General features: G+C 42.2%; 1 protein-coding gene across 1 annotated transcript in view; it reads right to left on the minus strand.

Moving 5' to 3' along the window:
* Nucleotides 1-962: 962 nt before the first annotated feature.
* Nucleotides 963-14,073, minus strand: part of LOC115013267 (discoidin domain-containing receptor 2-like) — a 33,393-nt gene continuing 20,282 nt past the window's right edge. The window contains 16 exon segments of the mRNA XM_029439415.1: nt 963-4,548; nt 5,311-5,460; nt 5,842-6,076; nt 6,253-6,450; nt 7,076-7,203; nt 7,391-7,635; nt 8,641-8,715; nt 9,193-9,309; nt 9,763-9,874; nt 10,205-10,347; nt 11,098-11,187; nt 11,330-11,576; nt 12,764-12,953; nt 13,032-13,069; nt 13,071-13,138; nt 13,538-13,685. Coding sequence (XP_029295275.1) covers nt 4,414-4,548; nt 5,311-5,460; nt 5,842-6,076; nt 6,253-6,450; nt 7,076-7,203; nt 7,391-7,635; nt 8,641-8,715; nt 9,193-9,309; nt 9,763-9,874; nt 10,205-10,347; nt 11,098-11,187; nt 11,330-11,576; nt 12,764-12,953; nt 13,032-13,069; nt 13,071-13,138; nt 13,538-13,685 — 2,319 coding nt within the window. The 3' untranslated portion in view covers nt 963-4,413.

Raw genomic sequence — 14,073 nt, forward strand, 5'->3', positions numbered from 1 at the left:
TAACCGCAGAGCAGATGAGGGAAGTGGGAACAGGTGCATAGATGGACGGGGCAGTCAGGTGATGGGGCAAGGAAGGAAAGTCCCAGGGCATCTGCTGGATGGACGTAAAAGAGCAATGAAGGGACCTGGGAAATAGGGAAAGTGTCTGGTGAGGAGGGACGTGTGCTTTAAACTCACAATGAAAAGATAATGGAAAAAAGAAAACTTGCACAAATTCTAGTTTTTACACAATTCACATCAAGGATGATGTTTGACCAGCATTTTCTTCTCAGGTTTAGACATCTACTAATCAGACTGGACACATGACTCATACTGAAGAAGTTACATTCTAACCCTTTGTAGTTTTTTGTTGTACTTGCATTTTATCTGACTCACTTTATTAGATTCACAAAGCCTTAAAAAATTCTGTTGCAAAATTCTGTTTATTTAAATTCTGAACATGTCAAATATGATAAATCATCATAGAGGAGTAATCCAACTAGTCAATCAAATCTGTGAGGGTTTGGTGTAACTGCAGCATCTATGATCTAACAACAGCATAAGAACTCATAAATAACACAATGTTTGAAGTGCATCAACAAACCTTTACTCAGGTTTTACTCAAGTCAAACCATGTCACTAATCTCTGTGATATTGTATCTACCAGCTGGTCAAAACCCATTGTGAGAATAAAAGCTTACAAAAGAATCGTCTATCTCTTCAGTGAACTCTTTACAGCGGCCTCCTCCGTTAAAGAGAGCAGACCGTCATAACAACGTGTGCACAGGGGTTACAATCAAACATGATGGCGAGTTCTGCTTGCAAGGACATGATTGAATGTTACAGTATGTGTTTATGGCCACATCACTTTATCAAATGGAAATATTATAATGTCTGTATAATGCCTCCCCAGGTGGGCTACAAGACAGTTTCAGGGGATTGAAGTCCCCTTTCAAATGTAAATTCAGACACAGTCTCTACTCTTCTGTTTGACAAAATTGACTGTTTATTATAAGAAAAACAAACGGAGACATGAGAGGGTACAGAGTGAAAATGACTTGGGATGACAGAACACACAGTTCCCACCTCCCAATATATTAATATACACAGCTACTAGCCTATGTACAATACATGTCTGAAGCAGAAATGTTCAAATTCCTGTTGGAAAAAAAGAAAAGAACCCAACACCTTCCCAGAATAGAAATAATCAGAGAATCAGCTCCTATATCAATAACAATTATCACACGTGATCTGCATTCACACACTGAGATATTATAGATCACTTATACTGTACACTATTTCTCTAATGGAACCAGAACAAAATACACAGGCTCACTGTAGCAAAGGACTCTGGGAGATTGAGTTTAGTGGTTTCCTTACTTCCTGTCCTCTTGCTTTAAAACGTCTCTTTGCCCTCATTGAATCACATCATTTGACTCAACAGAGCAACTCCGGTTAAACACTTTAATCCCAACTAGCTCCCAGTGCTCAAAGGAATGTCACAAACACTCGATCACAAAACTCATTTTCTCTTAAACACATGCATACACACACTCATAGAAGTGAGATACAGTACAGATATTTAAAATAAAAAAACACTACGGTAACAACAAACACACTGAAACTTAACATAGTTGGTCTTCCTCCTTCTCTCCTGTGAAGGTGATATTGATTTACATTTGACATGTTTAACAGAGAGGATTCAAAATACTGCACACATGTAATGCACATAATACACACTAACACTAACAAAGTGACTACAACATAAACATACTGGAACAAAAAAACAATGTTTAATAATGTTGACAATGATCCGCCTTAAACCTAATCACACATGTTAATCCAGATGCAATGTTGACCAATCACCTTTTACTTCCTCCAGTTATCCTGATATTATGGCTAATAAATGATGCAGTACATGTATTCTCCACGTCCACCTTTCCATAGTTTACTTCAGATTGCTGAAAATAGAAACTGTAAAGTCAACAGAACTGTATTTGTTTTGTTTTGTCCTGCATCTATCCCGCATTAGTTCTGCAAACAAAACTCTTTCAAATGCTATTGGGTGAACAACAATCTGTATTGATTTTATAAAAGGCAATTACTTTAGCCTTTCAATTGCAGAAGTGTTTTTAAATGAATCTTTTGCAGGGCATTAGGATTGACTGCAGTGATTGGCTGGATAATGCAGTGAGAGGCGGGACTTGTCTGATGGCTCCATCTGTCCATCTCCCTCAGTCTCTAGTGGCTAATTGGCCCTCAGCTCAGAGGGTCCCTCCCTAACACAGTAGTTCTGCTACGTTCAGCCAAAATTGTACATGTTGTTTCTCGTCTCCGCTCACCGAAATGATACCTGTGTATGGTGTGATTAGCTCAGCTGCTATAGCATGTCTTTAACATCATACCAGAGATAGTCTAATCATAGCACTGTCCAACTAGGCGAAGACCAAACTCATTTGGTGAAAGCTCTAACGTCTCCACAGTTTTTAGAATGAAGACAAACCTGGTTTTAGCATAACCGAGCTTACTTGCTGAGTATTTTGCTAGTTAGTTAGTTAGTTAGTTAGACAGCAAGAAAAAAAGGTAGTTGCATGTATGAACCCCAGAGAAGTAGCGAGCTCTTTAGCAAGTACATTAGCAGAGACTGTGCTACTCTCTCAACAGGGCTTTAGTGTCTTCACTGTCTTCAGTACTAACGGGTTGACGTAAGAGTTCTGTCGTCCCCTCTGACTCTGTGCCGTCCTGGGGAGCTGAGTAGACAGCGGCTGGCTAACTAAGAATCAGGACATCAACAGTGTTTCAATGTAGACCTAATGATTTTATTTCCCCGCCCACATTAGTGAGTGAGGGTAATCTGCCTTTTGTGAAACAGGCACGCTCACAGAGATAAACAAACATGTACAGCTAAATATTTGTGTGATTTAAACAGCTGTCTACGTAGATTACTCCTACTAAACGACAACAATGGATTTGAAGCGTAAAGAACCACAGTGCGTCTCTCAGTATGGATTCATACGTTTAGTAAAAAGGAAGCACATCAGTTCCTGGAGACGAATGAGTGACGGACGTCAAAAACACTCTCAGTGTGGATTTGCCGTTAACCAAACGGGTATAACTACTTGCTAGCTTTTTATCTCTATCCTAGTTTGAGATGCTGCAAAGCCCCCGTCACAGTTTGGTGAATATTTCAATCATAATTTAAGTTCAATTCTAGTGATGAAAATACAAACTTAAAATGTGAAACTCCTATAGCTCTATGGTTAGCTGGCTAATGTATACACCTACAGGTCTCCGGGCTCCAACATAGACATATACACATTTAAAGTACATTTTATAGGCCCCAGCACAGACACAGGTAAAGTGATACCTTGACCTTAGATCTTTGCATTAGATACTGTCCCTGCTATCAGTACTCGTGTTGTTAATGTTGGCTTAGTTTCCACTCATGTTACAAATGTAAGGCACTTTGAATTTAAGCATGCACCAACTGGCAGATGGTAATGGTACATTGTTTAGTCCATTCACAACAATTACTTTTTCTTTTACAAATGCATTATCATGATATTGTTTTATCATTTACACTCTTTATTTCTCTTTGGCAACACAATAGGCACAACACATTTTATTTTTTGGTTTCAATGTGCCTGCCCTTCAATTTCTCTCCTTAATTACACACAGTTACCCACTGACTGACTTGCACTCTTTGAACCACACAGGTATCAACGCAGCCTCTTGGCATCGTGATGTGAACCTCAGCTAATCAACATTCATATCCACAAAAAAGACCAACACAAGTGAAATACTGCATAACAATTAAAATAGAATAAAAATCTAAAAACAAACTACACTACACTTTGACCCTAACCCTAGCTCCAGTGTGGGTTAAATGAACATGAATAACTGAGACACAGACAGTGCTTTACAATAATAATAAAAACCACAGGGACAGGAGAAATGACCAAGACTGAAAAGTCTGTCCAGTTGTTGGCATCTGTAAAAGTCACAGAAAAGAAGAAAAATAAAGTTTATGGCACCTTTGGCCCCATGACAACATGGAAAAAAAAGATATGTCAAAAGGTCCGAGAAGACGTTTTGGTCAAAGGGGCTTTAAAGAGATGGATGAAACTGTCAAATCAGCAATAATAGAAATCTTTAAAAAGCTTAGAAATCTTTGTTTACTAACAACTGTAAGGTTTGGATCTCCTCTGAGTTGAACAGCCATTTCTACCTCCATCTTGTCTCTCAGAATAGAGTGCTGCTGCGACCACAAAGCAAACCTTCGGACCACAGTTCTGCTAGTTTCTTTATTCCCTCAGAGAGTGACTTACTCTTGTAACACAATTCCAGTCGTCTGTCTTCTAGTGTCAGTCTGTTGTCTTACAGGAGTCCAGAGATGGACAAACCCGCAGAGTGGTACGTCCCAGCAGCCTCAGCTCACTGGTTGACATGAGGCCTCAGGGCTTCGTAAAGTCCCTCGAAGGTGGGTCGGTCCGGTATGTCGCGACTCCAACAACACATCATCAGCTCAAAGAGCGAAGGTGGGCAGAGTGGAGGGCCGTAGAGGAAGATCTAGTTGGTAAATAAAGGGAGATCGTTATTAAAGAACCGGAAAAAGCATTCCTCAGGTGTACCAACGTAGTCCGTGCGATCTAAAAAAGACACAGTGTAGTTTCGGGCATTCTAGAAATGATGAAAGAGTCCAAACTGTTGCTGCAGTTACATTCCTACCCTGTAGGTCAGTGGTTTCCAACCTATTTGGCACAAACTCGTTATAAATCATATGTTTATGAGTTATGACCAGGTCAACATATATCTAGTGGCCCTTCGGATTAATCTTGTGTTGTATTCAAGGACCCTGGCCATGGCCAGGAAAAACAGTCAGTCGCCAGTTTTATTCTATTCTGACTAGATTTGGATTAATTTTAGTAGTAGTAGTAGAAGTAGTTTTTATGAATTACCTTGCAGGCCGTACACACAAACGCCCCCCAAAGACACGTGAACGCCCCCCCTTTCTAAAATATTGCTTCCAGCACCCCTCAATGTTCTCTGAACGCCCTCTGGGGGGCGCTGCCGCCCCCGTTGAGAAGCCCTGATTTAGGGGGTACCGATCCCCTGGGAACCAGATTGGATGGCATAAAACTGGTACAACAATAACAGAACAGCTCCCCCTTGTAGTGGAACTGCAGCCTGCTATATGTGAACTGGTGAGCAACTTTAGCAAAGTTTGGCCCAACGGTGACCTAAATCAGGCCCACCTGACTGCAAGACCACTGACCCGGAATGAATGACACATCTGAATTGTACTGAACTCTGTTCCTTGATTCGTCTCACCTGTCTGCCCTGGTTCCTGAAGAACTCGCCAGTGTTCTCTATGACCTGTTCGTCGGACAGCAGGCTGTAAGGCTGCTCCTTACACAGAGTGAAGATCTCCCAAAGGGTGACGCCAAACGCCCACACGTCACTGGCCGTGGTGAACTTACCCTGGAGAGGAGGTTGGGGGTGGCATACATATCAAGTTAAAATGCTGTAGAAGTCAAATGATTACGTCTTATGATAGAGCTGTTCAAGTTATAGAATGCACAAGGGTTTTAAACCCCAATGACCTTTCAGCAATAACACATGTTGGTGGTCATAGGGTGTTACCGTCAGACAGAAAGTTAAGTTTATCAATTCAGATCCAATTATACATTCATAAGATTTAAGAGTAAAGTTATTCCACAGCAGTTTCAAGATTTTGGTTTTACTTTAAAACCATCTTAAGAAGCAGGTAGAGGTGTCAGGGAACTACAGCTAACACTAGGTGTAAATGATCTCCTTTTTCTTTCTTAAGTCCGATCTTATGCTAACTCTCTCGTCCCTCACCAGCAGGATGCTCTCCCAGGCCATCCATCGTATGGGCAGCACTGCCCGGCCCTGGATGCGGTAGTAGTCGCTGCTGTACAGGTTACGGCTCATCCCGAAGTCGGCGATCTTGATGGTGAGGCGGCGGTCCAGCAGGCAGTTCCTGGTGGCCAGGTCGCGGTGCACAAAGTTCAGAGACGCCAGATACTTCATCCCCGACGAGATCTGCACCGACATGTGCAACAGGTCGGACAGACTGGAGGGAGGGAGAAAAGGAAGGAGGAGGGTTAGAGATGAGGAAGGGAGGGTGGAGAACGTGTTTGGACAGTGGAGGAGGTGAGTGTGTTCATGTGTGTTCCAATGTTCCTCTGTAGAAAAGAGTGGATCATAGCCTGTATCTATGAAGAGGATAAACAGAGTGTGTATCTTAACCTGACTGAAGGGATGTTGTTGGCGTGTGTCAGCGTGCTCTCGATCTCCCGCTGCGACAGGAACATGTTGAGGTCTCCATTCTCCATGTATTCGGTCACCATGCACAGTGGGTCGGACGACACACACACACACAGCAGCCGGATGATGTTGGGGTCGTTCAGACGAGACATGATCTTTATTTCCTTCAGGAAGTCGTTCCTGATGGACAGACAGATGGCTTTCACTTCTGGACTGTCTTCTGTCTCCCAGATTAACAAATGTTTAAATCACATTCAATGAATTAGGAAAGTGTAATAACAGCAGCAGCTGCAGTCCTCTGTCCATACGTCCAATACGCAATCACTGTAGTTACAAAATGAGTCCAAGAAAAACCACATTGGAAAAGAGTTGGCAACATTGGGATGGGTTTTTTGGTTGGATAATTTTAAACCTCAAGCTTACTCTCGCTGGCTTCTGCAATGTTACCTGCCCAAACTTTAAAAATGTAGTACCTGCTCATATTCTCCAAAGAAAAGGGCACCTGTACTACTGCATCCATACCACCTAAATATACAGTCAACTACTAATTAACAGCATATTTCCATTACAGTGTCTGTGGATATTCATGGTCCCCAGATGTTCTTATGATTTGTGTAATGCCACAGCCTTTGCTCTAGGGCCACCATGGACGACATCTCCACCCTGATAGTCAGACACGTAATATGTGTTATACGGTATCACACAACTTACTACTAATGAACAACACTAGAGAGACTTTTAAAGAAACAAACTAGTTCACAGATCAATAAACATTAAAACACTGTCACACAGACACGTGGTGTACCTTGCTTGGCTGGTGGCGTCGGCCCTCAGCTGTTTAACAGCCACCAGTACAGAACGACCATCTCTGTCAGGGAGAGGAGACCCCTCCCCAAGGAACTCTGGGAGTCCCTCTGCCTCACACAGGTGGACCTGCAGGAGACATGTGTGTATAAATATAACCATAGAAGCATAAACCTTTAATATAAGGAATCCCAGAGATTCACAGATATCGCAGTATTATAAGAACAATCAAATACACGCATCACGACATTTGTTTTATTCTCCAAACTTTTAAGGATTTCCATTGCTCCCTGATTGGCTGCCGCCCCCTGCCCACCTCTCCAAACTGCCCCTCCCCCAGCTTCTCCCTGAAGATCAGCTGTTGCCGTGGGAACTCGGCGGCAGAGATGTCCTTCCTGGTGAGCGAGTCCACGGTGAGGGCGGGGACGGCGTACATGTTGCTGCCGGTGACGCCCTGCAGCCGCACGATGTCCGTCTCAGCGTAGTGCGGTGCGTTGCTATGGAAACACTGGTGCGGCGTGCACTGGGTGACGTCAGGCTCGGCGTATCCTCCTCCACACGCTGATGGAGAGAGAAGGTTATTGGTTGTTGTAGGTTATTGTGATTGGTTAGTTTTCTTGAGACCTTTCTCTGTGATTCTCACTCAGAAGGAGGAATATTATTGTTTTTAACGCTTCCTTTGTGTTGCAAAAAATATCTTTACAATGTTGTATGAATTTAGTGTAAGGGACCTTTGTTACATCTCTCTCATCTTCATATCCGTATATTCATCTCTCCTATAAGAATGAATTGAAAACCCTTATTTAATGAGCTATTATGGAGGCAGAGATAATCCACTGTTTTAAAATCCTGTTATTTTAAAATTATGGGTCAGTTTTCCTCATTAAATTAAAAATCTTGTTATTTTAAAAACCAAAATTTATTTTGTGCGGAGGAAAACCAAGGTTTCTGCTGCCGCACCATCTGTCAATCTGACATCATGGAATTAAAGCCTGTAACTCAAAATAACATGTAATCCAGATAATGTGCACCTCTCGTCATTATAGAACAACAATGCAGTTATTAATATCACCAGCATATCTGATATGGTATATATATATATATATATATATATTGTTTTACCATAAACACATACACACATTTTTGATAAGGGTCAATCAAATGTTGTTATTAAAACTGTTATTGAGGGTCATTTTGCAGTGTAACAATAGTTGTTTTCTTCAGAAAAGATGAAAATATAATTAACCCATTATTGTCAGTTACTACTCATCCTGAGAAAAGTACAACATTATATGACCGGATCATTTGAGTTCTTCTGGTAAAGAAATGTAGATCCTGGAAACAGGTTCAAATTTAGGGGAACATTTATTGCAAAGTTTTATTTTTTATCAACTGTGTCTTAGTCATTTCATTTGTGTGAATTCAGCCCTCTAACATATTCAGATTTCGAACCTCAATTTCACAGTTTACAAATGTCAGTAAAGAACTTGTTGTTTCGACACTGAAAATTCATCCGCAGGAAAAAACTCTCGGATAAATGTTGAAGTCACACCTTTCAGCTCTTACCACGCAGCCAGCCTGATGTCATGTGACAGGAAGTCAGCAGGAGGAGGTCATAGAGAGGATTACTGAGGAGGAGAGCTGAAAGAAGAGGAGGCGGAAACATGGACAGAAACAGAGAGGGGCTGGGAGGTAAAGGAGAGAAATCTGCAGAATGAATGAACATGCACATCCAGCATAATCAAGAAAATATTCGGGACAAAAAAAAGAGAAAAAAAGGAAAAGGCAGAGAGCTCCTACAATATTTTTGTGATGGAAATAAAGAAAGTTAAGAGCAGAGAAACATTCAAAGCTGTTAAGGACTGACAGAGCGGAGGGTGTTTGTGAAGGTGCCAGCAGGGGGCGGACTGCAGCAGTCTGATGGATTTTACTGGAGGCCCCGGCTCGTGTCTAAACATGTCATCACGGACGATCTGGAGCATTTGTAAAGCATCACGGATTCAGATTGACTTCCCCTCAAGTTTATGTTATGTTAGATGAAGAAGATCTTGGTTAACAATCGCCACATTTCTGATATAACTACTGTAAGGTTAAAAGAATGAGCTGCAGTATGTTCACCTGAGGCCTCTGCACTCTGTGACAGCTCTGGCAGCTTGTTTCTTAGCACCGCCGGGTTCTGGTACTGCGGGTCCAACAGGAAAACTCTCTCGTAGTGAGGGTCAGTGTTGGCGGTGCCTGAGGAAAACAAAACACAAGAAGTCCAAACAACCTTGTGGGAGTTTGTTTAAGCAATTTCAATGACTATGTTTCACTAAAATTGGGGCAGCTATCGAATTCTTATTTTTCACACATGGTTCACATATCTGAGCACCAAGCTTTGCTGTCAGCTTTATTATTGTCTACAGTTTCCTGAGCAGCAGAAGCAGCAGCTCGTTTTAATCTAACAGGACCAGATGCCTTTCATTACTTTAACTTCGAGAAATCAGAGTCAAGTTTTTCAATTTAAAAAGAATTGCTTTGTGAAAGAAACTAGCAAAACATATTAAAAACAAATAAAATAATTTTAAAAAAGTAATGTTTTACTCAATAATAATAATGATCAATATAAAATGGTTTATACTGCACCTTTCATACATAAAATGCGGGAAAGTATTATTTTGTAGCGTTCTATTATGACAGGCTGTCTACCTGTTGGGGCGTGGCCAGAGCGGGGGGGCACAGGAGGGGTCTGGAGGATGATGGTGTCACTGCAGGACGACAGCCGAACTGTCACCTCTTCGTCCAAGATCCGACGAGGAGCCTGGAGCAGGAGAGGGAGAGGAAAACCTTTCTTACAATCTTCAGAAATTGGAAGTGCAGAAATGGATTAAGGTTGAGTTCAGATAGTTTCCAATCAGAGGCCAGTGTTTCCAACAGTGTCTTTCCATTTCTTATTCATTAACTCTTTTGTTTTCTCCCGTGTCATAAACATAACATACATAACAAAGCTGTAGAATTAAATGTAACTTCCTTTCAGATAATGAAATAAAAGGGACTTGAAGCTCGAGCCTAAACCACCTCGTTACTGAGATCTACATCAGCTTCCACTGTTCTATTCCTGTATCTCTGTTTCAGATGGTATTTTGCTCACTTTCTCCAGCACCTTGCAGACGTACTGGCACCAGAGGATGAGGAAGATGATGACGACCAACAGCAGGATGATGGTGACAAGGCAGCCAATCAGGATGGGCGTGTTACCATCATCTGGTGGCTCACTGGCTGATGGATTGGCTGCTGTGGATAAAAACGTTAGAGCTGTACATTTCTCATTCTCTGTAACCTGTGTAGCATCAATGCTTGCTGGAATTAGCAACATAACTGGCTAACTAGCCCGCTGCTATGCTCCATCCACACACTCTTGTCACAGCGTAGGACAACACATCAGCTGGCATCACTGCGTCAAGGCTTTCGTCATACCGAATTAGGCGTGGTTTCGAAGTGGGTTTGAAAAACGATGGAGCCCTTAAGATGACATACTTTGATTTGAGGCTCTAGCTAGCTACATAGAAAGCCTTTGGCTACATTTAGCAGAATGCTAAACTATGAGTAACATTTTCTCTCCGTCTCTGAAATGCTTCACAGATTCTGACACTCTTTTTGATAAGTCCGTCTTCCTTTTTTTACTTGCTTTGCAGTGTAAGCAATCGTTGCCAATGCAGGATATTTCGCTGGTGCATCGGGCTTTCACCCCCTTAACGGACGTGCACGCACTACTTTTGTAGAACACACCCTCTCTCTGAAATGACTCTCTGTGATTGGCCGAAGTCTCCCGTCACGGGCTCGATCACTAAAGCCTGAAAACAGAGCCAAGAGGTGCAAAAGTCTAGTTTTCTCTCAGACCACTTGTATTACAATACGATTTAAGGTTAGTATGATTTTTTTGCCCAATGATGGCAAAAATAAACGGCCTACCCCAGCTTTAGGGTGTTTCAATTTGAGGGATTATTTCAAGTGAAATGAAAAGGGTAAGGTCAAAGGTTATACCTGTCATAGGAGTGGTTGACATGGTGCTGTCCTTCTTGACTGCAGGGGAGGTCGACCCCAGGGGCATCAGGGTCGGGAGTACGGTGTCCTCTGAGGGAAAAATAAAGGGAAATAATTGTATTTGTCTGTTTTGAAAGAAATTAGAATGTGTGAGTATTTCTGTTTGTGTTTATGTGTGTGTGTGTGTGTGTGTGTGTGTGTGTGTGTGTGTGTGTGTGTATGTGTGTGTTACCCGACTGAAAGAAGATTTCGCTGAACATCATCCAGACATCGGCAAAGTAAAAGCGGCAGCGGAGGGATTTGGCGGTGCGGCGGTTCAGTGGCACAGTGACGTAGCGGGCGCTCGGGTTCCTGTCGTCCAGCACCGTCTTGAACGCCACAGGCTCCGCCTCCCAGTCGGCGATGAGGCGGGGCTTAAACCAGCAGGAAACGGAGGAGAAGATCTTTACACCACGGGGGAACATGTTGTTACTGTGAACCTGGACGGAGGAGAAAACATTTTTATTAAATCAAAACAGAATAATGTTGTATAATTTAAGAACAATCTTTATGCTAACTTTTCTCTGTTGCGGTTTAAAGGATGAATTCCAAACTGGTTTATGAATTTATTTCAAAATATCCATCATTTTAATTCTTCTTTAGAGAACTGAAATCATCCTTTTTAAACTAGCCTCACTGCGTAGTTGTACGTATTAAAGTATTTTCTCATAGTCTTTGTAACAAACTGAAATGTGTTTTCTGTCCATGTTTGAAGATGAATTAGGTTTTACAGATCTGAACAAACGTAGGAAAAGAGAGATATGATAGAACTTTATTTATCTTGAGGAAGATTGTTGTGCCCAACATGCCTGAAATACTGTGTAGAGTAAAATAGCTACACATATTATAAATATACTATGAACACAGTATATGCATACACACATAGTAATGTCTCGTATATATATCATATATAACGTATCTATCAAAGTTAAATCGAAGGAAAAAGTACAAATGAAGGTGTTTTGTAAAAACGTATCCCAGCACAGCCTTGTCTCAACAATAACGATCCTATACAAACAAAATGACCTATTTTGTTCTGGATTATGTTAATTTGACGTATCACAAATATCAAAGTCCACCGAAGTTAGCGCATGGAAGAGGTTGTGGTGGGTGCATGGATAGATGGAGGGATGGGTCACACAAATACAGGACTTTCACTCACGAGACCACTGTTTGTGTCCCGTGTGAAACCAAAAGGCAAAGTTCGATAACGTAACAAACTGAAACATTTTCAAGATTTTTTAAAAATATAACCAAGTAGTTTTGTTGCTTTTTTGTTTTTGTTTCAATTTATAATGTTAACCGTATTTAAAACTGGGACCGTGGCTCACCTGGTGGAGCGGGCGGCCCATGTGCTAAGGCTGGGTCCTTGCTACAGAGTTATTTTATTTCTCTGCTTATTCTTGAGGTTGTTGGTTAAAGAATGTATGACGGAAGTGAAACACACAAGGAAAACATGAATAGAAAAGGCGTGTGTGACTTTGGACAGGTGTATTTGGGAGCACGTCCACTAATTAAAGTAAGATAATTATCACAGAACACACAGTGCAATGATGATGTCAGAGTTTCACTGCATCTGTTTAGTTTCTGTAATGCTGCTGTGATGACGTAAAGTAAGAACTGAAACCTTCATGGAGGTGAAGTTCCTCTGTCTGTCGAACACAAACTCCATCTCCACGAATCCCTGACTTCCCAGCGAATCGTTCCTCCAGCCCAGGTAGTCGTATCCCGGCCACACGTGGTACTGACGCGTCAGCAGGAAGTCGTCCAGGCCGATCACACCGTCCGTCAGCTGACCCAGCCCGCCTAACAGCCTCCTATTGGACGAGACAGCTGTCAGTCTCAGAGAGCAGAGGAGACAGGTAACAGTGATGTGTGATGTGCATGTGACTCGCCTCCTCTCATGTGCTCCGTCATACGTGGAGTCGTTGAGGGCTGGCGATTGGATAACCAGGCGGCATCATGAGCTGACCCTCCGGAGCACTGTAGGATATCAGACCGTCTGCAGGGGGAGGGACGACAGGTTAAAGGGCCAGTATGTCAAGTTTTATAGTGCTTCTGCATACATTTTATCTGTGGTTATAATATGGAGGATGATCTATGTCTATTTGTGTTGTGTATCGTGCTGATTAAGTGTTTCACCTGTAAGAAAAGAAAGACACAAGTGAAGAAATGATTTAGTATTTTGCGGTGTTATAAGATCTAACTGTAATAGGTTGTTGACGTGATTTCCTTTCAAACCACCCCTGTGACTGTCACTGAATGAGGTTTCTGAGGCGTTTACGCGAGTCTGAAGAGGAGTTAACATTTCTGAGAAAAGTCTAAATCCAGTGAATCAACGACCTCTAATGTCAGCAGAGCACACACACATTTACAGTGTGACCGTGTTAGTGTGTCCTACCCTCCCACGGACAGCCGTACAGCTCCACTCTCATGCAGACGGTGGTGGACAGTCTGGTGACCGGGATGAGTCGGACGTAGCGCGTGATGATCGGAGGGTGAAGGTCATTGATTACAGAGGTGTAGGCGTTTTTGTTGCCCTCCATCACCTGGAGACAAATGTTACATGAGAAACATCAAACGTCCTGAAGGGTAAGAAGTTTCTACTGTGTGTGCCTTGCCTCCATACAGTACACCTGACACATACCTGCAGTGTACACAAAGATGAGCAGGGCTGGGTGCTGCTTACACTCTTATTCAAACATTGTCCATTGTATCGTGCTGTGTTTCCACGCAGAGGTGGAAGAAGACTTTCACCAGCAGAACGCTGTTCCTCGTTCATTTTGTCACGTACCTTCCGTACTTAAGTAAAGCCACTTCTGCAGTTTTTGTAAACCAAAGTTAACTTATTTGTGAAGTTACTTCAACCCTTCTGAACGCATGAAGAATAAGGGAATAACATGTTGTTAGCTATCAAGTCTAAAGTAGCATAAAGCA

The sequence above is a fragment of the Cottoperca gobio genome, chromosome 9, assembly GCF_900634415.1.
Source record: "Cottoperca gobio chromosome 9, fCotGob3.1, whole genome shotgun sequence".
Classification (NCBI taxonomy): domain Eukaryota; kingdom Metazoa; phylum Chordata; class Actinopteri; order Perciformes; family Bovichtidae; genus Cottoperca; species Cottoperca gobio.